Source organism: Salminus brasiliensis, chromosome 12 (genome assembly GCF_030463535.1).
Source record: "Salminus brasiliensis chromosome 12, fSalBra1.hap2, whole genome shotgun sequence".
NCBI lineage: Eukaryota > Metazoa > Chordata > Actinopteri > Characiformes > Bryconidae > Salminus > Salminus brasiliensis.
In genome coordinates, this window is record NC_132889.1 from 11,757,065 (window position 1) to 11,781,751 (window position 24,687).

The following is a 24,687-nucleotide window of genomic DNA, read 5'->3' on the forward strand; positions in this document are numbered from 1 at the left end:
TGTCAGATTTACCTCAGTAAAACAGGCATGGCTCCCCTCTTCTTGCTGTGCATGACAGATGACAAAATCAGCCAGGGAACTGTGCTTCTGGTCTTCAAAGTAGACCCTTGCTAGGTGTTCACTTTCTACTCTTGAAAGAGTTGTACTATCTAAGCGAACCACTGCATCTGGTGTAGCACAGTTCAGCAGGATGAGTTTGGCCTCATCCAACAGCTGTCGGCCAGGATCAGAGAGTTCCATCTCTTCTTTCTGTCTCTCAGTAACTTGCAGGATGACTGAGGCACAAGTATCAGAGTGATAACCAATGAATACATCAGCCGGTTGGTAACTCTGTACCTGGGGAACAATTAAATGCTGGTTCTTAAGAGCAATGAACTGTCCAACCCAGGTTTCAAGCTCCTTGACAAGTTCTTGCTGTTCATTCTTCAGAACGGTATTGATGTCCAGGTAATGTTTCTCCAACCTGTTAATCAGAGGAATGGGAAACTGCCTGTAGACAACCTCCTTCTCTTCAATGACTATGAGCCGGAAATCTTTGTGCACTCTACACTTTACACGATGGGTTCCGAGCCCCAAATCCACATATTTCTGACCTCCAAGGCAAACATAGTACTGATTGAGTGCATCATACAAGCTTTCGTACAGGTTCTGTAAATTCAGAAGAACGATGGTTTGACCAGTCTCCATGCAAATCTTGACACGGTTAATGTTGCGGCAAATCTGGGTGTATTCCTGATCCTTTGGGAAACTTGAGCCAAAGATTATCTCAGGTTGGTATTGCTCCGAAAAGAATGTTTGTTGCAGAATCTGTAGGGCCGCATAGTTTTTAGTCAGAATGAGCAGGTATCTGCACTCCTCATCCTGACCAATGGCTGTGATGTTTTGTCTCACGAGCTCAATGGCACTGATACTTTCAAGGTTGGGTTTAATTTGAAGCCTGTGGGTGAAAACAGTGACAGCATTAACATTGTCTTTGCCACTGAAGTTTCTCAACACAGCTTCCACAATCTGCTCTGCACTGGGTTTTTGTTCTGACACCTTGGCAATAGCAAAGATCATCTTGATCAAGCTGTAATAGTCACGCAGACCAAAAAAACCTTTCCCTTGTTTTTTGCAGATTTTGACATAAGCTCGGGCAAAAGGCTGAAAGAAGTCTCTAACTTTGTCAAGGATCATTGCATCAGAAGAGCAAATGCCTTTGGCACTTTCGATCAACTCTTTCTCATCAGGATCTCCGCGGGAAACAAATATTCCTCTATTCATCTTTGCCGGGTCCAAAGCCCAATTGGATATACCAATGAATCCAACCTTCTTGTGTGGCAGTGGCTGATCATCTATGCATCCCTCCTCAAGCAAAGGATGAAGGGTTTTCAGGGGCATTTTGGGAGAATCCTCAGCTAGACCAATCTCATCCAACACCACCACTGAGATGTACTCGTTCAGGTTCTTGCCCTCCTGAAAACGGGCACACTGCTTGAAAGTATTGATGATACCATCGGGGGTGGAATGAGGACTGCACTGAAATGACACCAGGTGAATCTGTTTTAGTTTCCTATACAACTCTGAATGAGCTGCTTGGCCTTGCATGGCATCTGCAACCAGAGTTTTAGATAGAGACTTGGAACTCCCAGGCTTCCCAACTAAGAAGAGAGGGATGCGCAACTCAATGCAAATCACCATCATGAAGACATTTTCTTTCAAAGCATTGTTTCTTGCAATAGTTTCACCTAGCGGAACTCCACTTAGCAGAAGATCCTGCATAACGGAGATTTCTTGCATTAACTTCACTGGGCTGTAGGAGTCTGGTAAGCATTTGCAGATCTTGACTCTGTACTTATCTTTGTCTTCCAAGCAGGCATGATAGCACACACCAATAGCCATCACTAATGACCACAAAACAGGGTTCCTTCCATTAATGTCCTTCTGACGTTCTTCATTTCTCTGTGCTCCCTGACCACTCTCATACCTGGCAAGTTCTGAAAGCAGCATTTCATTGTTTTGGTAGAACCATGCAAAAACTTGCATGCAGCGCTCAACATCCCTCAGGCTTACAAAACTACATTCATCCTTTCTTGTCCTCATATACTTCTGTGAAGCTGACAAGACATCTGTAATGGTACTGATGTAGTCCTCATGGAAGGAGTGGTTTTCAACAACTCTTTGGACTATTTGCTGGATATACATTTTCTCAGTATGGTCATTAAGTTGTCCAAAGTCCCACACTAATGGAATCATGCTAGGAGGCAGAGCCTGCACCCTGTACACAAGGTGACGGAGGGGAATGGACCCAAGCTTTTCATCAGTTTCTTCAGCTCGCACCCTGTATCCCAAACCAGCTGACTCCAATCTCTTAATCATGACATCTGTGTGTTTTCTGTATGGGTTACAGGCAGCAATAATTTGCAAGCCAGAGTGTTGCGGCATGGGTTCTCCCTCCACAGTTTTATCACAGAGAACTTCTTTAATGCTGCTGATGGCTTCTGTTGTGTTTGCTTCGTCAAAAAACAACACAGAGCCAAAGCCATAATCATGCTTATTTACGTAAGCAATGGTCTCTGCCTCTCTCACTTTGTTGTAAATTGTTTCTGAATTTGTTCCTCCATGAACTTTGACCAATTTCATATTCTCTGTGGCAACTCCACTCCTTTGAAGCTCACACAGGAATTTGATGAGCCTCGTCTTCCCACACCCTGTCTCACCCATGATAATGACTGGAATCCCACACCTGAAGCGCATATGAATTGCTAGGATCTTCAGTATGTTATCAGTGGTAAGCTCATAAGTTTCATCAGGGTCAAGAGGCCACTGAATTCCTAGAACATTGCAGATTCGCTCAATTTTTTCTCCTCTTGGGAGTTTATCAAAATCGATATTGAAAGGAACCCTCTGGAGTTTGAGACCCTCATACAATTCTCTGGACATGATGTTTCTCTTTATTATTCTCTTTGATGATGGATCAATGGCGTCTACACCATTCTCTTCATTTGGCTGTAGATGAAAACCAATGAATGTCATGGACACATGATCATCATTGAAGAATATATAAGGATGAGGCTCCGATTCCCAGCGCTTTCTTATCTTGAATGGAGCGAGGTCTTCTTCATTAACACCAGAAAGGTCAATTTGTTGCCGCCCAGGGCTCTGGTCAGAGATGGTTAGAGAGGGTGTGGCAAAATCCTTAGCCATGAGGATCATAAAATTAACCACAAAGTTTTTGAATCCCAGCAAAGTGTCTCCTGTAAAAGATGCATCACAGAAAACTGATGTTTCACAGTCTCGCAGCTGCAAGTTCAAGAACCATGTAAAATTCCTCAGCTCTGCCCAGGATGGGTCCATGACACCGCAGTACACAAACAGCATCTGTAGGCATTCCACATGTGTTCCTTCAACTCCTTTATACAGGAAGCCATCCAAGTTGATGCCATTGTGGAAGCGTTTTAGGTACTGGTAGGGACGCTGATAGGCCTCACTTCTGAATTCCTGATCATCCATTAGAGGGTTGTCGTCACCTTCTGTCATGTATGTGTCTTCTTGTATTCTCATCTCCAGCTCAAGAACCTCTTTAGGAGCTTGGCAATGGATACTTGGAAAGACTTTCAGGAAGGGAGACTGGTCATTTGATCCCTGTCATTAAAACAAAAACAGTGCATCATTGAAATTAGATAGATTTCAGCAAAATATTTCAGTTACAAAATCAGTTAATATAATAAACTGACTCACAGGTCTTGGGCCATTTCTGTGCACATTTCTATCAGACAGGAGAACCTCTATGATATATAAATGTCTACTGCTGCATTTCCACATCCTTCCTTCTGAATCTAGGAGATAACCCAATATCAGTAGCCTAAACAGAAATTCATGGAGGCCTTTCTGTACCTATAAAGAAATATACATGTTAAATAACAGAAAATCCACACCCATTCATTTAAATCTAATCTTAAAAGACAACTTTACGGTAATTACCGAGGAGGTGACATCAAAATGAAAGACTGTTAGTGCCTTTTTGGGGCTGTTAAGCATTGACTGAAGAATTGCATTTTCATCCACTCTGGGCTCAATCAACCGAACACATTTGAGATGTGACGGCTTCTTGGTGATCATCTTCAGTTTCTCATACATCCGATGAATGTAAAGTGATTTGCCTAATGGGACACATACAAAATGTATCATTTATTCAACATTATTCTTTAAAACAAAACTATGAAAAATTTCAAATGTGGCTTTATACCCACCAACACCTGCTCTTCTTGAAGATACAATGCCCACACACTTGTTTTTGAAAACAGCAGCAGCACTGGACTGGTTGATTGGGACGGTGTAGTGCCTGGCAAGGTATCTCTGAATTCTGCTCAAGCACTCTTGAGGTACCATGTGCAATCTAAACTGACTGAAGACTGAGGGAAGGTACGTATGTTCACGATCAGAGCTACAGATTAACACAAGTCTGTAGTCATTTCGGCTCTGAGCTTTTTGACGCTGGAAAAATTGTTCTACTTTGTAGCTCACTTCATAAGTTAGCTGATCAATGTACAACATGGTGTATATCTTCTCTCCTCTGAAGCTAGCTGCAAGACAGCGTCTGAGGAACAGTTCCACTTGCTCATATGGCGTGGAAGGACCACAAAGGAGCACTTCATCATATGTTGGCAGTGGCTCGTCTTCGCTGCTCATGTAAATGGAGATGCAAGAAGTCAGAATCTCTGTGGAAGGGCAGATAATGAGATTTGGTTTTCCAACGCTAAGCCCTGTGGGTAGCTCTCTCTGTACATTTCCTTGCTTTTCCTGAAGAACATCGTCCACTGCATCATTGTCAGCTTCAGAAGTTCTATTAGCCAAAATTTCAAGAAGTTTTCCTAAACTTCTCACATCCAGAGAGCTGGGAAGGAAATTGCTCATATTTCTCATGTATTCATTCCAAATTAAATCAAGTCTTTCACCCTCTTTTTTTGGGCCGACATCACTTGGCAGTTCAACAGCACACTCTTCTTCAATGTCCCTTTCAATTCCACTGGGCACATCAACAAAGGTTTGGAAATCTAGATCTTCATTTTGATCATGAGGCTTCTTAAGCATCTCATACTGAAGCTCATGCCAAGTCTGCCTTAAATCGGAAGCAGTGCAGTTAGGCTTGATAAAAGAGAGCATCATGAGGGCTTGATCTTCCAGATTTTTCAAGTTCTTCTGAGTCAACTGACCACACAGATACACTATCTGTTCTGCTGTAAAGTAGTTGAGGTAGTAATGCTGAGATCTCTGCTTATCCATGAAATCCTTCCAAAAACTCAAGCATTTCTCCATTTTCTTACAAACTGCTGGGAGTTGTTCTGCCACGTTACCCTTCACCATGACAACATTTACAAGATTTCCCAAGTTGAAGTCCATTATAATACATGCTTCCTTACTATTACAATTGATATTTGCCTCCCAATGCCTGAACAATGGATTTCCAGCTACGAACAAATCAATAAATGCAGATGCTAATCTCTGCACACCGGCAAAGACCTGAAAAATACACACAAAAAAAGGAAACACTGTAAAATGCTACTGCAATGCATAGCGCACCAAGTACCCCATACTCAGTGTACAACACCACATATTTTGGACAAGCTATGTAGTGCTTTACTTATAGAATGTACTAAAAATTAAAACATACCTCCGCAAACTGATCAACTTCATTTTGACCTTGATCTCCCTTGCCAGACATAAGCATCAGCTTATTCTGAAGGTCCCTGAGGTCCTCAAGTAAGTAACACCGCATTTCAAGGCCCTCATCATGCATTTCTGGAATTTGTAATTTCAGGACTTTGTCCAGACTCAACTGTAAGAAAGAAAGAAAAAAGAAAAAACTCTGATTCTACTGGTCACCGTTTTTGGTACTATGTGTCTGGGGTTACAAAATAACAGAACACAAAATACTCAGATCATTAGCCATTTTGTTGAGTACTCTTTCCACATAAGTATGTTTTTAATGACTGTTTGTAAGCAATCTCTTGATGTTGCACAACGAGTCCCTGCCACACCATCCAGTAATTGAAAAAAAACTACCAGGGGTGTAAAAAGTACATAATTTAAAGTGCATAAATTAAAGTACAGGAAAAAAAGAACACTTACAATCAAGCATTTTCTATCCCCTAAGACCACCAAATGAATGTTTCTCCCTAATTGGGTACAAACCTACCTTGTTGGCACAATTGTAGATAAATAAGTAAGGAGTGCTGTTGGTTGGACGATTTTGGGATGATGTACTACAGTGAGGTATGTAAAACCCCCAGCAATACTGCTGAACCTGATTTACTTCTATTAGCACTAGCGTGTAAGTGCAATGCTGTACTGAGAATGGTCCACCACCAAAATAATATCTGGTCAGTAAAGGCACTGTGGTGGTTCTAATGGATGGGGTAGAAGGCAGATAGTAAACAGTGCAATAACAGATTGGCTACAGTCAGTAACTGCATACCTATCTGTGCCTGCATGATATGGCATGCCCATACGTCAGGTGTATCAGTATAAATGACTATGAGTATTTTGTGTGGCACTTGTTTGACACCCCTTGTTTACATGTTCAGCAAACCTTCTTTTGATTTTCTGCACTTATGACATAGATTCCTTTTGTGTTTATAGCGGAGGCCAAGGACAGAGATGATAGTTCGACAGATCCATGGCTGTCTTTAACCGTCTTCAACCATTCCAGGTGTCTTGCAGTGTCACGCTGAAACCATAGATTGTACTTAGAGACTGCATTTTAAAAAAACATCTATGAATGCAAAATGAAAGCTTATTATCCAATGGTTTTAAAAAACAAGTAGAACGTCCTACCAGTTTCTTTGGGAGGTTGGGATCATTATCAAGTGCTTTCCAAAGCTTCTTCAAAACCTCCTTAAAAACTGTGAAACCAGCATCTGGCTTTAACTCATACAACATTGAGGAGTAGCCAAGAACAGCATCATGAAAGCATGCCACGCGGTCCACATCAAGATCATTTTCTCCCGCAGAGATGGATGCCAGGTCAACAAACACCTTCAACTCATTGATATCTAAAATATATTTAAAGAGGTTATTACATTTTCCACACAACCAAATAATCATCAATACAACATCCGGCATGGAAATATGCGAGAGGTCATACTACATATCTAACATACTTCCTGAAGACACATTCTGAAGACACATTCATCCTGGATAGCCTTAATCATCAAGAAAAGCAACTAATCAATTTTTTTTTTTACCTTCAAGAGCTTCTTTGACCCATATGACAAAGCTCTTCCTTATGCCCAGTTCCTGAAGGCAGAGTCTACGAGGCTCAGTGATGTCCACCAGTACCGTTTTGGCCTGCATTAGCTCATTGTCAATACTATCAATGTGCTCCTTCTTGAATTCCAAATGTGTCTAAATGAAAAATAAAAACAAGTAATCACAACAATTATATCTGATGATTCAAAGGTTGTCTCTATAGGCAACCTGCAAACTATATAAAATAAATGTTATGTGACATCATGTTAATCAAAGAACATGTTCAATAAGGCATAGTATTTTACAATTTGTTGTTGCGGGTTTTAATTTTGTTGCTTACTACTACAAGTAGCTTCTCCAGGACTTGGAAGTCTCCTTGAAGGCAAAGTGTCTGCTTCACCATCATGACAACCTGAGCAGACTCCACTGCCAGGTGAAGCTCATGGTACTGTTCAATCTGTTGAACTCTCCTTAAGATCCACCGTTTGTCATCTGCTGGATCCAGTTTACACATAATTGCAACATCCTCAGCAAGTTCTTCATATTTCCCCATGTAGGCCTTAAATATCACATCGACTTCTTCAAAGGTCATGCTGCCATTCTTTAAGCTTGCATATATTTTCTGGTATTTACTGTAGCATGGCTGATATATGTCAAAGTAAATCACATCAGGTGTAGCCAACAAGTCAGCTTCATCACTCGACGCAAAGCTCTCATCATCATTCCTGGTGGCAAAGTCCTTCGCTTGGCTCTCCCAGCACATCTTGAAAGTATAACTCTCTTTAAATGTATGTAGGACCTCAGCCATGGACCGAACATCATCATCAAGGTGAAAGTATGTGACTACACCCGCCATTGGTGATGACACCTCGTTAAAGGGATGAACCTCCATGAACATATTCAGGTTCTTCTCATCTATGTCAATCTGGTGTTGTTTTTCAAGGCCTTCAAGATCAACTGAAACAGGACAAAAAGGTCTTCCAATATTGACATAATTGGAACAAAACAATTTTTACATATGAATATGTATGTATGAGGCAGCATATACCTGTTACATGCTCCTGAAGTTTCCGGCACATTTCAACAAAGCCTTTAACCAGCTCACTGTCACGATATATGGCTTTTACTTCATCCTGTCGCAACTGAAGAAGTCTCCTCATGGCACTGATATTTCTGCATTTATCATTTTCACAAAGGCAATCTAAAGGAAAAGAAGCAACACAGATCAAGACAGTCAGTAAAGTTAAGTGTATATGTTTTTGTTTTCTTAGATTAAACGCACAATGGCTACCTATGTCCACTCATTAACACACTTTAACTATGATAGGCATGTGTCAAGATAATTTGGCATATGATTTTGGTTGGTCTGTGATGATAAAAAAAACAAGAGAATCAACATCACATAAGTGCTCATATCTATACTATTATTAGCAAGATGACAGAAAATTTACCTATTTTTACCAGCTCTATAAAAGTATTCTTTTTGTTCAAGATGTGATTGAGAACATTTATTCTTATATTTCCTGTTATGAGCTGGTCTGAAATGTCTGTGAATAAGGATGTTGCTATAGCAAGTCTCTCTTTAGCATCCTCAGAGAGCTGATCGATCAGTTTTTCATCAGCACCTGCAAGGAAAAAAATTAAAAATGTAAAATACTACTCAGGAGAAATTACAATGCAAAAGACAATTATGTTAAAAACTTTAGTTTAGCTACCATGAAGCTGAAAGATATTCTTGGCTGCTGTCCAGTTAAGAAGGTGCTGGAGAACCACCTCTTGCTCCTCTCTGTAGGCTCCACTCTCATTTCTTGGCCAAGATTTCTGTATGATTGCAGATATAAGCTTTCCAAACTTCCAGTTTATTCTAATTCTCTCAAAGAGTTTAGCCTCAGTCTTGGCCTATAAAGAAAATGAGAAATAATATTGGATCAAAACTTGGATCGAAAAATAAGATGGGGTATTGGACAAAACGTAGTATTTGCTGCAGCTTGTGTTAGTATTACTGAGGACAACAGAAGAAAATCTTGTTTGAGACCATTCGATAAATATATAACTGTAAAAAAATGCCTTATGCAGTAATGGTTCCCAAAATGTAACTATATCATAATAGTACATCTAGACACTATTTCATGTTTTCTATTACAAACACCATATGCAATAATTTACATTGTCATATCTGTATTTGGACACATGGTTTAAACAACCCAAGACACCCTCAACCATATGCCTAACCCAGAGTATTTAGTCTAGGGGAAAGCAGACATCTTATTGGTAAATGAAGAGACGAGTGAAATACCTGGCACATTGAGGTGACTGCTTGGAGGGCACACTTTTCTATACTTTTTGCCACATAAGGGTGGGTGTCATTTAGTTCCTCAATCTTGCCACAATAGACTTCGACTTGGTCTAAGGAGCTCTCCTAAAAAATAAATAGACTATTGTTAATACAATGTGTTGCTCATTTTAAGCAATAAATGCAAGTGTTTAGGGGGGTACAGACCTGTTGAAATTTACCCTCAAAATCTCTAGTAAATGTGTCCCTCCACTCTTTTGTGAAGTCTTTACTTTGAAAGCTTAGAGAGATAATGTTGTTCCACATCTACAAAGTAAATGAATAGGAATAGCCATTACAGTTATCCACCAGACAATTATTCTTTGTTGACTTTCATAAATATAAAATGGATTATTTCTCACCTCAATCTCTGAAGTGAGGATGGCACTCAATGTCAGGCTTTGCAACAGTTTCGCCCTAAAGGTCTGTCCTATCCAAGTTCTCATAGTTGTCATTGTTACAGACAAAAGCTCAAGGACCTTTGCATTTAGAGAATCTCCATCTTGCCTCTCCTAGAAAAATTGTCGTTAACAATAATAGACAATCAGAAAAAAGTTTTTTCACATGATGCTTTTGTTCTCTATTTAGTTGTGAAAATTGCCACTGCATGCTTCAGACATACAAATACGGCAAGGCAAAGGCCCATTCTGACACTGATTCACTCTTGACCTGCCAGCTATGGATTACGCTCGTGCATCTTAGTGTACTAACCATTAATCTCGAAATCGAATTTATTCTGAGGCACAATAACAATAGGCTTGTAAAAACACATCTGGGCATTTTTCATGGAATTTAATGATTTGATAATTTACCTTAAAACCAGTCTGCAAAAACTGAACATACCTGTGCATGGAGAAACTGACAGAAGTCTGATACTGAAACCACAAGATTCAGGCAAGCAACTGGAATGTCTGTGTAGTTCTGGGAATAGGAAGACTTCACTCCTTTGCAAATCTTCTCCAGAAGTTTAACAGCTACTGCCAAGCAGTCTCTTCCATAGTCATCAGAGAAACAACTACAAGGCATGGACAAACATAAAACTTTTCATTTTTTTCTAACTGAAATACTAACTAAACCTGTCATTGCATGTGAACTGTTCTATGTACTGTATGTTTTCAATATGGCAGGTAAGTGATCTTCCATTTCTAGTACTTTTATTAAACTGGTCTGCATAGTATTCTGTTGATTAAATGATAATGTATACTTGACCAACCTGTACTTTTGTTCAAGAAGTTGGCTCTGAATAAATGCCAACGTGTCTGACACATGCTGTAAACAAACAAAAAACGTTCTCAGCATTAAAAAGTATTGTCACATTTTAAATTAATTATATTCATAACACTAATTACTAGCTGTTAACACCTACTGTGCAATTGCTGAAGGAAACATCAGCAGGAGCTTTCAGAATGAAGACTTGCAACATGTCAAACAGTTCCACATGAACAATGGAGCTGCATTCCACCAAGTCATCAATATTCATTAGATACATCCATGATCGAGACAGCAATCTGTCTACTTCTGCCAGATGAAGATTCCCCTTCATGAGATTCAGCATGGACCTGAAAGAAAGGAATTTAGGATGCATCATACTAGACTACAATATTCAACAAAAATGTAGCTGATTTTCAAATAAGGTTGCAATAAGTGCAATATTATTAAAAATATTTTACTACTAAATGAAATTAGTCATGTATGACTAAGCCCTGTCTGACAAAATACACAAGAAAGTCAAATTTTAGGTTTTGAGTACTATGCATTGATAAAATGGTCATGTTAATGAGACCACAAAGACCAGAAGGTATCAATCAGGTACAATATTAAACTATGGCTAAGCAATATTGGAATGTTTTTTTTTATGATAAATTTATTTGTAATGGTGTAACAAGTACCGAAATGTCTGGTCAGAATGGTTAAACATACCTATTAAGCTCACAAGCCCATTAAGCACACTACCACCATTGAGATCAAATTATTTAAAGACATGGTTTATTATATATCTCAAACTAAGCAGATTAACATTTAAGACTGTGCATAGTATGACTTAGAAGGTGTATGTGGGAAATACAGTTAGCATACTGGTCATTTAAGATTCTGTGCTAAACCACTATATTACATCACTGGATTGAATTTAAAATTCATAATGCCATAAATTTCTAGTTTGTCGATGGTCAACAGTTATATATTACATAAGGTGAGCCTACACATGCTATAAAAATGAAAGAACAATCTGTGACATTAACAAGTATAAATTACATTCATTATTAATATGTTTCTATCATAATAAAGCAGTGTACAATCTGATGTATAGCTTAGATCATTTAATGCTCCTAAATATTGAACTTAAAATGTCATATAATAAACATTAAGTCTAGTTTATATGCTTCTTGGGCAACCCAGAAGAGTAAAATGTTTCATTGCATTGACGTTTTTTTTGTTTTTACATGACATCTAGATAATACTACTTTATGCACTGTTATTGGCTATTTATCTAAAAATAAACATGTTTATGCTTTCTTAATCAACAATCAAAACAAATCATTTTAATCACATTTATAGTAAACATATGTGGAACAGGGGTGTACTTAAAGAGTACAACATGTACCCATTCAGTATAGCCAGACTTTTGTTGCTTTAAAGATGTATAGCTTTATTTTAAATTACAAATTGCCATCAGCAACCGGAGCCTGTTAGGACAGATTTGGCCCTGCTCTCTATTGTTGGGTAGGGTAGATCACCATATCACAGCACAGGCATCTGCTAGTTGATGCATCAGAGCCTGGTACTGGTACTGGTACCTGGAGCTTTCCTCTGAACGTGTTGGTACATCGGCAGCAGATTGAAAAGAGGCAGGCGGTGGCTGGTTGGGCATGTGTCGGTGGAGGCATGTGCCAGAGTAGTACCCAGAGCAGTAGTTGTTGTGTTATATTTAAGTTTTGTTTAGTGCACTTTGCATCTTCTTTGAGCTATGTAAGCTATGTCCAGAATCAAGGAAAATCTATTTTGCTATGTTGGCACGTTTACCGTTTAAGTTGTTTTTCTAAAGCAAAACTGCATATTTCTCTTTTCCTACCTAAGCCTCAACCTTTTCGAAATAGCTCTTTTTTGCATTTCTTTCCTTTCCTATGTGAAAAGGACTGCGTAAATGTGGATATATGCTAATGAATTAGTCAGAACACACATTACTAATAAATAGTTCAGTTTAATTCAATTTGTTACTGCAATGTTTGCAATTTCAACAAATTCGACGTCAGAAATATTACATAGTGTGTCATCATTTCTAGGTAAATTAGGTGTTAAAGTATAACTACATATTTAAGCCATATTGCCTACCCCTATGTGTAACAACACCCAATGTTTTTAAGTGTTCTATCTAAAAAAAGTTAACTAAATGAGCACTCACTCAATAGTAACTTTTCACCCAGGACAGATTCAGAAACGATTACATAAACAGACGAGACTTTCAATGCATCCTTATTATTTTTTTACAATATAGAAAATAATGAAATGGCAATGATTTCGTAATCAGATTAGGAGTCAGTATTTTTGTCAGAAAAGACTGATGCACTGTACCTTCTGTCTTGAGTTGCACCGGCTAATTTCAGTCCTTGTAGTCCAGCCCACGACTGTTCATTTCTTGTACTGACTGTGAGTGAAACAGGCTCAAAAGGTTTTGAAGTTCCCTTGAGTAGATGTAAGAGTGGAATCACAACAATCCATTTTGTCATCCCGTCTTGTTTCACTGTGTTCATGAGCTCTACCAATATGTCAGGCAGGCTGGATAGAAAAGATGTTACAAAGTAAAGATAATGGTCTGCATCTATTGATAATGGTGTGGTCTATTGAAATAGGTGTTCAGACATGAACCACACCTAGTTCTATTTGAAAGTCCAAAATTAGATTTTAGGTCATACTTAAGAAAAAAGTTCAGATAAAATGTTATCCTTCCCAAATATTGGATGTTAGAAAAAATCTAAGAACAAACTGTATTTTTACAAAAAAAAAAAAAACAAAGAAGTATGTTCTAAAATATTTTCTTAACTTGCGATCACCTTAGACTTGTATTAGACTGTAAGAGGTCAGAAGGTCAGCCTTGAATAGAATAAATTGTTGAGTTACTGGGATTAAGATTAAAAATGGAGATTATTGTCCATAGTGCTGTTTGTGTTTACATAAGGAAAATTCACTTCTGTATTCTGAATTCTTAAGGAGTTTTTTTTTGTTTTTTCATTTAAGAAAATTTTTCTGAACATTTTAGTGTCTATCTCAAGATCTTTTATAAGTTATTTCTTAAGCATCTGTGAATACAGCCCCTGGTCCTTGGCAGGTCTTAAAATTAGGTAAATATAACATCCGACCAAAAAAGTCAAAATGGAAAAGTCATGTGTAAAAAATTAAGTACACCGCATGAATCAACAGCTTGTAGAACCACCTTTAGCACCAATCATTTGATGTAATGGTTTTCTGTATGACATCCTGGAGGAATTTTATACACTCTTCTTTATAGCATTGCTTCAGTTCATTGAGGTCATGTCCCAGTTTTGGCCAAGCTTTAGCTGATGGATAGATGGCCTCAAATATGACTCTAAAGGAGTTTATGGTCGCAAGGTGCCCAGGTCCCGTGGCTGCAAAATAAGCTCAAATCATCACCCTCCACCACAGTGCTTAACAGTTGCAAGCATGAGGTGTTTGTGCTGATATGCTGTGCATATGTATCTCCACTTCTGTCTAGTCTGTCCAAAGGACATTTTTCCAGAAGTCTTTCGGTTTGTTCAGATGGCAGATAAGCAGAGCTTTTAATGTTCTTTTTAGAAAGAAGAGGCTTTCTCCTGGCAACCCTTCCAAACAAGCCATACTTATATATATATATATATATATATATATATATATATATATATATATATATATATATATATATCTCATTCTGGTCACTGTGAAACAATAGACTTCAGATTGTTTGGAAATGGCCTTCTAATCAATTAATCATGTGCATTGGATTAGCAGCAACTTGCTGCTACTTATTTTCTTAATTCCTTTGGAAACAGTAAGGGGTACTTAATGTTTCACACACTGCATCTGCATTTTGGCCTAGTTTTTGTAAATAAATAATACCATTGGGTAGTTTGTCATGTGCTGAGAAGATTCTTTTTATTATATCCTGATATGTAAAACTACAGAATTTAAAAAAAGGATGTACTTTGTTTTCACATGACTTTACCTGTGCAGAAATACATGTGACTATTTGTCTTAATTTTTTATTTAACAGTTCTAACCCCAAAATTAAAATAAAATACATTCCTCAAATCAAAATGTTGTGGATTTGTCCCGTCAGAGAATTGAAAACTGAATTGCACCTACTTTTTCAGGAATGAAAATGACTTTTCAATGTCAGTCCAAAAGGGAAGAAACTTGTCTTTTGGTAGACTTGGCAGACAGAGGGCAGTGCAGAAACGAGCAAGCTCAGCCTTCTCCAGCTTAAGGTTGTACTGCTTCCACACATACAGCATGATGATAGCAGCCTTCAGAGGTTCCTTAATGCAACCACCTTTCCCACTGCCGTCTTTCTGCAGTTGTGGAGTCACGTTTTTCAGCATAAAGTTCTTCAGGAGGTTACTCACCTAATATAAATCAAAACAAAAGCATATTTAATTGCATTACTCAAATCAGGATGGTGGTTTACTTAGATGTAGTTATGTGGTATACTCCTGCATATTTATTTCAAATTTGTGTCATAACACTAATACTCACATCCTTTTCGTCATACTTCAAAGAGTACCATTTTTTATGTGTCTCTTCAAACACAAAGGGGTTTCCATAGATTTGATGGAATTGCTTTAGCTGGCTGACAAAGTTTTTGAGGTTGATTTCACTCCAGCAACTCAGGAGATCAAAAATCATCTCCAGCATAAACGTTCCTGCAATCTCTCGCCCCTGGATTACACTTTTTCTCTGCTCAGGCCAAATGGTGTCCTTGAGTCTTTTAAGCATATTCTTAGATGGCTCAGCACATATAATGTCATCATACTGATGCCATTCTCCTGTAATAAAAAGAGAGAGTGCAGAATAGATCTGTGACATACAGTCTATACTGATAAGTCTTTCCATATAATTAACCTAGCACAGAATTTATGCACATAAATATTTCTACCTAAATTGAGAAATACTGTTACAATGAATGTATATACTGCTACAAAGTTTTAGCTTGGGGGGGGGGGTGCATCTAGAAAGCAATAACTTCTTTGCACACCTGGTGTGAAACTGACAGCAAATGTAAATGCAGGAATATAAATGGAAATCTATGGTAATAGAGTCTGCTTACAATTGGTGATCACTTTAGTGGACATTTTTTTTGTTTGTTGGGACAAAAAAGTATTAGGTGCAACAACTGTTTGTCTTCAAGTTCATCCTTCATTATAAATGCATGACAAATACCATTTTGTAACATTTTCAATAAACTCAGAAGATTTTCTAGCATTTAGAAATCACCCTCTCACTGTAGCTATGGCCTTATAGGACTTACAGGAAAAGCACTGTGGACTACAAAAGACTCACCTTCATCATTAAGCAGATGTGACTTAACAAAAAGACATCTGTTGGTGGTTTCACTTGAATCTAGTTTATAGATATATTCAAACTCATACTTCTCCTTCTTTTTCTTATATACAACATACTTATAGGGTATGGACACAGCTGCTGCTTTTTCCTTTGTGGTCAGCAGTTTCCCTTCAACAAGAAATCCATGTTCACCAAAATCCCTGAGAACATAAAATTAAAAATTATTTTATTAATTTGAAATGTACTATCAAAATATAAATTGAGAAAATGAGTAGAAAAATATTAATCTTACCGTGACACATGGAGCTCCACCAAATTGTCATTCCAGTCACCAATTACATGACCAGCCCTAATAAATATCTGGTCTTCATTTGGGTCAAACTTGAAATCTTTGGATAAGATGGCATGAAAGTAGATGGTGAGTCTCTCACTTGAGGAAATGTGTTGAGTCGAAGTGGTAATCCTGCAAGTTATATGGTGAAAATGAAGGCTCTAGTGAATACTGATGACGATATAGTCATTTTTAGAGACAAATAAGCACTGGTTAAATAACACTGTATATTGCACTAATGTGTTTGTTCTCTCATTGAGTGAGGATAAAATTAACTTTCTGGCAGGCCGAAACAAACAATCACATCCAATTTGGACCATAGGCCACACTTTGGACAGCCCTGCTCTAAATACCTATTTGGAGGTGGAGCAGTCTTCTTGGTCTCTGTATCTGCATTTCTTTTGGGTTGCTCATTTTTGGTGCTAGTTGAAGCATCTTCCGTCCTAGGAGCTGACTGCTGACGTTGACCATGCTTTAACTCTGCATCCACACTGGAGCCTCTTCCCCTCACCTAGTGGTAGAGAAAACCCAAAACAACCACCATTTAGTCTCCATACAATTTAGTTTCACATTCATAACTCTCCTGGATGTAAAAACAAAACCCCTAAATGTTTACCTCAGGTCTGCTCTGTGATCCAAACACCATTCCACTTTTACCAGCAGATGTCTTGCTTTCTTGGTTGTGGCTTTGTGTTTTCTGTGTCTGTTTGTGAGCACTGGGTCTAACATTTGCATTCTGATCCACATTGGCGTTTTGGTCCAGTGTGGCTTGTGTTGTGTTAGATGTGTCTTTATGGCCTTTCTGACTTTTAGACCCAGCGTTGGATTTCTTTTGGTCATTTATCTGACCTGATTCTGAGGATGATGGACATGAACTGGCTGTGGGTTCACTGTCTGTGTCAGAGTTCTGGGTAGATTGCGAGTTTTGTCCTTGCATTGTTCCAGGTGGCTCTACAGGTGGCTGACCAGTCTTAGGACCTTCCTGAATGGGTTCTTGCAGAGATGAGCTCCAAGAGTTTCCATGAACTGTTTCAGGGTGAAAACAAGTCTTGGGCTTGGTAAGACCTTCTTTAGCTTCATCAAGTTCACTGTGGTGGTCCGTCCTTTCTGAAAGACTGAGAACAGAGGAACCACTAGACAAGCTCACCTTGTTTTCAGACTGGGCAGGCGTGTCTGTAAGTGAGCGGGGCATCTTGTCCACTGCACAGGCAGATTCTTCACTGTCAGAGGACATGACTTCCTCTTGTTTCATCTCCATTGCTTTTTCAGTCAGAGAGATGTCAGACATATCTGAAGTTAAAGATGCAGGCCCCTCTTTATCTGACAGTTTCCTCTTGTTCTTCCTCTTTTTCTTTCTCTGAAAGATTATAATTACCAAAATGAGACCAAACAACAGTGTATTTTCTTTAAATGTTTAAAACAAGATGTAAAAAAACATGAAATGCTGGGTGTCGCTTAACTTTCTCCTTCTAAACAGTGATAAAACAGAGGTTCTCCTTTTTGGTTGAAAAGCCCCAACGTCAGCAGCTAAAAATCTTGCCTTCATAACTGATTCAGATCAACCATTTGATCAGCACATAGGTAATATTTCTAGAACAGCTTTTCTACACCTTTGTAACATTTCCAAGCTAAGAAATGCCTTAACACTGCACTATGCAGAAAAATCAGAACATGATTTTATTTGGCTATTGCAATGCACTATTGTCAGGATTTTCTTCAACTAGTTCAAAATACTGCAGCCAGGGTCCTCAGCTAAAACCAGAATGAATTATCCTATCAACCTGGTTCTTTCAGCACTGCACTGGCTTCCAGTTCAGTTCTGTATTTAATATGAAATTCTTCTACATACCTGCAAGACCTATTTTTTTCATATTACAAGCCATCACTTTTACATAGATTACAAGATACTAGCTTCTTACTAGTTCCCAAAATTCAGAAGACTTCAGCAGGAGGGGAAGAGCTTTTTCTTATGAAGCCCCACAAATCTGGAATAACACTGGCACACACTGGAGACTGTGTATAGACTGAAAACTCACTTGTTTAGTTTAGCTTTTGGTAATTAATGTCACTGTTTAGAAACAGATGGCAGATCCACAGGGGTTCATCGACATGAGATGTTGGCGCTATCGTCCAGCTGCTTGCACATGATCACTCAGGTTTTTGGACAGTGGAGCAGACCTATGCCAATGTCTGTGTTACCTCTCCTTTTAGTTATGCTGTTACAGCCAGATCATTCTCAGAGTCGCTAGCCACACTCTGAGAATGTTAACGTTCTCTGTACTGTATAAATCCAAAAAGAACAAAATCCAAATCTTTAAATTAATGATGCACCTGTCCAGTCTGACACTAATGGAAGATTGATTATTGGGCTTTTCTGCTACCCGCCTCAAACCAGCTCCTCAGACTCCAGCTACTGCTACCTGCTATCAGATAAAGGTAAAGGTGCACGTATTTGTCACTGTACAGTGTATACTGTACAGCGAAATGTGTCCTCCGCATTTAACCCATCTGGTAGTGAACACACACTCACACACACACATGTGTTAGGGGCAGTGAGTACACACACACACCCAGAGCGGTGGGCAGCCAACTCCAGCGCCCGGGGAGCAGAGAGGGTAAAGGGCCTTGCTCGAGGGCCCAACAGTGGCAGCTTGCCGAGCCTGGGAATCAAACCCACAACCCTGTTATCGATATCCTGGCACTCTAACCGCTGAGCCACCACTGCCCACACTACATTACTGATGACAAAGAAGTTTACCTGGACTCTAAATATGAATTCTTCCAATTGAGAGAGCTATACAAATAAATTTCATTTAATTTAATCATTTTTAGGAGGTAGCCTATGATTAAATACTCAATCAAAGGCAATAACACAATTAAAAATAACTTGCACTAAACAAGGATGCAAACAACCCAAATGTTTATCACCTTTTTCTTGAGGTTTGGGCTGTTGTTATCACTAGGCCGTTTTGGAGACACAGTTGTTGGCTGATCATTCGGTTTCAAGTAGTCTGCCTTAATTTCTGCCATTTCCGCATCTGTGTCTGTGTCCAGTGGAACGATCGGAGCCTGGACAGTTTGTTCTGGTGTACTATCTGAAAAGAAAATGCCTAAAGTTTTAGAAAGTACCATAATCAAAGCTTAATTAATTCCTCTTCTGCAAACTGCCTTATAAGAATATAAGAATGTAACATATGGCAACAACACAACAGTGAAAGGCAAATTAATTATCACAATGCCACTTAGAGTACCTTGTGGTTTCTCAGAAGACTGTCTTAGTAGCAAAGTCCCACACTGACTGCAGAACTTTGCCGTCTCCTCCACAGCAACATGATCACATTTTGGGCACTTCATCCTGAAAAACAACATCCAAACATAAAGAGCAGGGCTACATAACGTCTCCTTCCCTTCTCTGGTCTAATGATTTGGTCAAACTCTACTCTCTGCCAACTAAGAGTGGTATTTTATATGGATTGAGATGACATAGTAAAGGTACAGATTATAATCCATTATTAAAAGTGTTGGCAATGAATTTCATTATCAATTCATTGTGTTGCACGATTTATGTGTTTATGTGTGACGCAGAAAAGAAGGTTCGGCTTAAATCCTTAAAAGTGTGGGGGTTTGTTCCGGAATGGCATACTCACACTATGCTGGACAATGACAGTGACTGAGTATGTGTGTGTGTTACTTTTATTATCAGTTTAATTTGCTTAAACAGTGTTTAAATGTGCTTAATAAAAACATGTAACTTGTACACAATGGTGGTAATTAATGATTAAGATTCAAGTTTTATGTATGAGTGAAGACACTACAAACTATACAAACTAAAGGCTATTCATCCTGTCTCACTCCTCACTACAATACAGTGCAGTGTTTGCATCAGCAATGCACTTATTTTACTTTATTATTTAATTTATTTTATTTTTAATTTATGAATAAATTGGATTTAATTTAATTTAATAACTTAATCTATTATTATTGAATTATTGTACACACTTATTTCCTCTGTTATTCAATGTTCTATTCTTAAATAGATATGGAAATGTATTTTTAATCCAATTCATCAATTAATTGACAGATTAATCAATTAAAATAATCGTTAGTTGCGGCCCCAGTACAAATGTCCTCATTTTATCAGCTTTGTTAGAATAGAGACTTATGTTCTAAAAGATAACAACCCCCAGAAAGAAATGTACAGTTGAAACCAGAAGTTTACATACACTATATAAAAAGACACATATGTATTTTTTCTCACTGTCTGACATGAATTTAGAATAAACATTTCCGTTTTAGGTCAATTAGGATTACTAAAATTATTTATATTAGCTAAATGCCTGAATAATGAGGGAGGGAATTTTTTAAGGAATTTTTATTACTTTCTTCAAAGTCAAAAGTTTGCATACAATTCATTAGTATTTGGTCCAAGTGCCCTTAAACTGTATGGCTTCGGTCAAACATTTTGGATATGCTTCTACAAGCTTCTCACAATAGTTGGCAGGAATTTTGGCCCATTCCTCCTAAAAGAACTAGTGTAACTGAGCCATGTTTGTAGGCCGTCTTGCTCGCACATGCCTTTTAAGCTTTGCCCATGAATTTTCAATAGGATTGAGATCAGGGCTTTGTGATGACCACTGTACCAGTTTGAAACCAGTGTGCTTCAGGTCACTGTCCATTTGGAAGACCCATTTGCATCCAAACTTCCTGGCTGATGCCTTGAGATGTTGCTTCAGTATTTCCACATAATGTTCTTTCCTCATGATGCCATCTATTTTGTGAGGTGCACCAGTCTCTCCTGCAGCAAAACAACCCCAAAACATGATGGTACCACCCCCATGTCTCACAGTTGGAATGGTGTTCTCAGGCTCGCAAGGTTCCCCCTTTTTCCTCCAAACACAACGATGGCCAAACAGTTCAATTTTAGTTTCGTCAGACCACAGGACATGTCTCCAAAAGGGTCTTTGTCCCCGTGTGCATTTACAAGCATTAATCTGGCTTTTTTATGTTTCTTTTGGAGTAATGGCTTCTTCCTGGCGGAGTGGCCTTTCAGCCCATGTCAATACAGTACTTGTTTCACTGTGGATAATGACACACTCTTGGAAGCTTCTGATAGGTTTATTGGCAACATCTGAGTTAATTAGAGACACACCTTTGGATGTATTTTGTGGCACATCTGAAACACACTGCTTCTTTGTGTAACATCATGGGAAAGAAATCAGCCAAAATAACAGGAAGAGAATTGTGGACATGCACAAGTCTGGCTCATCCCTGGGTGCAATTTCCAGATGCCTGAAGGTACAAACAAGATGGGTATGTCCAGCCATCATACAGGATACAGGTTCTGTGTCCCAGAGATGCTTTGGTCCGAAATGTGCATATCAACCAAACAACAAAGACCTTGTGAAGATGCTAACTTATGCTGGTAAAGACATGACATCATCATATGGGCTGTCCCAAATTGTTGGCAAATTGGCATAGTAATCTTAGTGTATTTAAACTTTTGACTTTGAAGAAAGTAATGAAATTTGCCTTAAAAGTCCCTCTCATTATTCTGGCATTCAGCAAATAGAAATAATTTTGTCATTCTGGTCTCACGTAAGGGAACAGATAGATTAAAAGTTGCGGCTTTTATTTTTGTGCTATTTAATTACTACATAATTACTAGAGCTGGCCTGAATATCTTTTGTTGAGCTTCGGATATTTGGCACTGATTGGTGCCAACACATATATATGGCGCATATACAGATTTAAAAATGGATTAAAATTAAACTAACTGCAGGTTAGAAGGTAGTGACAAAATTTAAACAAGAAAAAGAAAAGCAAAATCTTTTGTTGAAACAAATAACAGTAGCTTTTATTATTTAAAAAAAACTGAGAAACATTTAGTAAACAACAAACTTTTAATAGCTTTGAAAGAAATCACTATTAAATTATTATGGATTACATAGCTTAAACAAACAAAAAAAATCCAACTGTACGGAATGTACAATGGAAAGGAGTAGCACTGATCATAACAGCAGAGCACACATTAAAAATGAATGAATGAATGAATGAAAAAATAAATGACTACCTTAAACACAATAATGAAAAGTCAGCACACCTCGAACAGGAACAAATATTTTTGACATGCTATCCTTATATTTTTCTAACATTATTATTAATCAATGTTAATAAAAACCTATGCTTATGTCAGATGCATTATTTGATTAAACCATGACTTTTAATTGGAGATTCACTTTTGTTCCTAATGAATTCCTACAAGTAAAAGTGCAAAAATTGATTCACAGGTCGATATTCTCATCCAATTTTGATGGGAGGAATATGGTGTGTAATATGACCTTGCTGGAGTGAGTTGTTTGTTGGTGCTGGTTATGTACATACAGATATCATGAATACTTGGAATGCCTGTTATCCATGATTTACACTGCTGCATCTCCACAATGCACAGTCAGGTTTTTGCTGTGTGAGATCCTGCCGTTTCGTTTAATTTATTTCCCTTGTGTGCAGGTGACTCAGTATATCAGTGTATACATAGGGCGATTGCTCATGAAACTCAAAAACGTTCAATGTATGTCACCACGGTCCGGTTTATCAGCGCACCAGCACCAAATGACGTCACTTACAAAATAATCAACATTTAATAAGTCAATTCCAACCCTTAGAAAAAGATGCTGTACTGTTGTAATGAGCATACATAAGAAACATGACCTGATGAGACAGCATTTTTAATCCACACCCTTCCTTTAAACTCACTGCCCAAGTTTATGATGAGAAACTGCTGAACTACAACTAAAGACAACTGAACTGACAGCTCAGCTAACAAGAGAAGCCACACAGAACACTGTGGATATTCAGTTTTGATCTGCTAAATAAAATAAAATAAAAATGAGATGTTTAAAATGACATTTTAGCTCCGACATTCAGAGGGTTTTACGCGGAGAAATATTTGGTTCATTCATTGTTGCAGAAATTATTTGCAATAACACCATTTGTCATCTCGGCTTATTAAATGTGTAATAGGTTTTAGACACTCCAAAGCAGAGCTGAAAACGGGTGGAAAACATCCTTATGTGCAGGTAAGAATACACAGTCCTGTAAACGATCAGTGTACGAGCAGGGATGGGAACGTTTCACGCAGAATAACGTCCTTACATCTTTAAAAGCCTCACAGTAACGTCATGCAGTTAGCTGGGAGGGCCTGAGCTGTAGTTTCCTGACTCCCTCTAGCAGTCGAAACTAACTCAGTTCTTCATATTTCTTCCAATGAATGAAGCCGAATCGTAGTTGTTTCTTTCTTTCTTCTCTCACCAAAATACATAAACGCAAGTTATTATCGAGGCCGCCAGAAGGGGCCAGTATAAACCACCATTTCTACTACAGCCTCCATCGCTCCCACCACAGCAAAACAAGCTGCAGTCTAGAGAACTGCCCAACTTTCTTTCTGTTTACTTTTAGTCGAGTTGTGGCTGAGCAGGAACTTAACCACATCTTAATTCATATGACTGGTTGGACATAGCTAGCTAGCTAGCTCACCATGTAAACAGCGAGCCTGTCTGGTGTGTTTATGTGCCACCCGTCGTACTTCTGAATTCACTAACGTTATAGCTAGCTAGTTCAGTTCACGTTGCTGAATACCTGACTCTAAACTGACAGTTCAATGCGCGTCCCCCGAGGAAACACCCCGAAATACTCACGAAATGTCATGACATGTAGCTAGCTAGCTAACAGTCAGCAAGCTAGCTAGCTAGCACTAACTGCGTAGCATGTGTAGCTAGCTAGCTAGCTTGCTCACTGGCTAACATCAGTGCTGCCCTCAGTGCTACACAACACACAGGGTAGCTAACTACTAAAATGCTCAAACACAGACAGCCGTGGCTAATCACCCTACCTCTCCCCTTCTTCTGGTAATGGTAGATAGCTAGCTAAGTAGCCTGTGGTAATAGTAAAGCCCACCTCTCCGCAGCAGCAAGAAGGTGGTACCAGCCAGCAGGTCAAATAACTTACCTACTCAGGTGTGTTGGAGAAGTTTTTGGCTTGTAAGCCCAGCGCAGAGCATCTAAGCACAGCTCAAGCTGGTGTAAAACAACGCATTTGTGCTAAATGTCCGGAGTGCATGAACACACACTCGTCCCCTAGTCTCTAAGCGTATAGCCGTATCCGCTAAAAAAGAAGGCTCTCGCTTTCGATACTCCCTAACTTTCGTTTCACCAAAATGGGCGTGAATTCGCGCGTCTTCAGCTGT

At 38.6% G+C, this 24,687-nt stretch overlaps 1 protein-coding gene across 1 annotated transcript in view; it reads right to left on the reverse strand.

The window, feature by feature from the left end:
- Positions 1-24,677, reverse strand: part of rnf213a (ring finger protein 213a) — a 38,804-nt gene extending 14,127 nt beyond the window's left edge. The window contains exons 1-28 of the mRNA XM_072693855.1: positions 24,450-24,677; positions 19,697-19,800; positions 19,374-19,540; positions 17,062-17,802; positions 16,799-16,956; positions 16,407-16,577; positions 16,112-16,314; positions 15,308-15,597; positions 14,918-15,177; positions 13,133-13,336; positions 10,929-11,121; positions 10,776-10,831; positions 10,406-10,577; positions 9,925-10,074; positions 9,731-9,829; positions 9,527-9,649; positions 8,946-9,129; positions 8,682-8,855; positions 8,279-8,431; positions 7,571-8,187; positions 7,227-7,386; positions 6,817-7,034; positions 6,572-6,709; positions 5,654-5,818; positions 4,233-5,502; positions 3,964-4,142; positions 3,721-3,876; positions 13-3,624 (exon numbers count right to left, since the gene is read on the reverse strand). Of these exons, the coding sequence (XP_072549956.1) occupies positions 13-3,624; positions 3,721-3,876; positions 3,964-4,142; positions 4,233-5,502; positions 5,654-5,818; positions 6,572-6,709; positions 6,817-7,034; positions 7,227-7,386; positions 7,571-8,187; positions 8,279-8,431; positions 8,682-8,855; positions 8,946-9,129; positions 9,527-9,649; positions 9,731-9,829; positions 9,925-10,074; positions 10,406-10,577; positions 10,776-10,831; positions 10,929-11,121; positions 13,133-13,336; positions 14,918-15,177; positions 15,308-15,597; positions 16,112-16,314; positions 16,407-16,577; positions 16,799-16,956; positions 17,062-17,802; positions 19,374-19,540; positions 19,697-19,799 (10,116 nt within the window). The 5' untranslated portion in view covers position 19,800; positions 24,450-24,677. The remainder of the gene's footprint in view (positions 1-12; positions 3,625-3,720; positions 3,877-3,963; positions 4,143-4,232; positions 5,503-5,653; positions 5,819-6,571; positions 6,710-6,816; positions 7,035-7,226; positions 7,387-7,570; positions 8,188-8,278; positions 8,432-8,681; positions 8,856-8,945; positions 9,130-9,526; positions 9,650-9,730; positions 9,830-9,924; positions 10,075-10,405; positions 10,578-10,775; positions 10,832-10,928; positions 11,122-13,132; positions 13,337-14,917; positions 15,178-15,307; positions 15,598-16,111; positions 16,315-16,406; positions 16,578-16,798; positions 16,957-17,061; positions 17,803-19,373; positions 19,541-19,696; positions 19,801-24,449) is intronic.
- Positions 24,678-24,687: the final 10 nt, after the last annotated feature.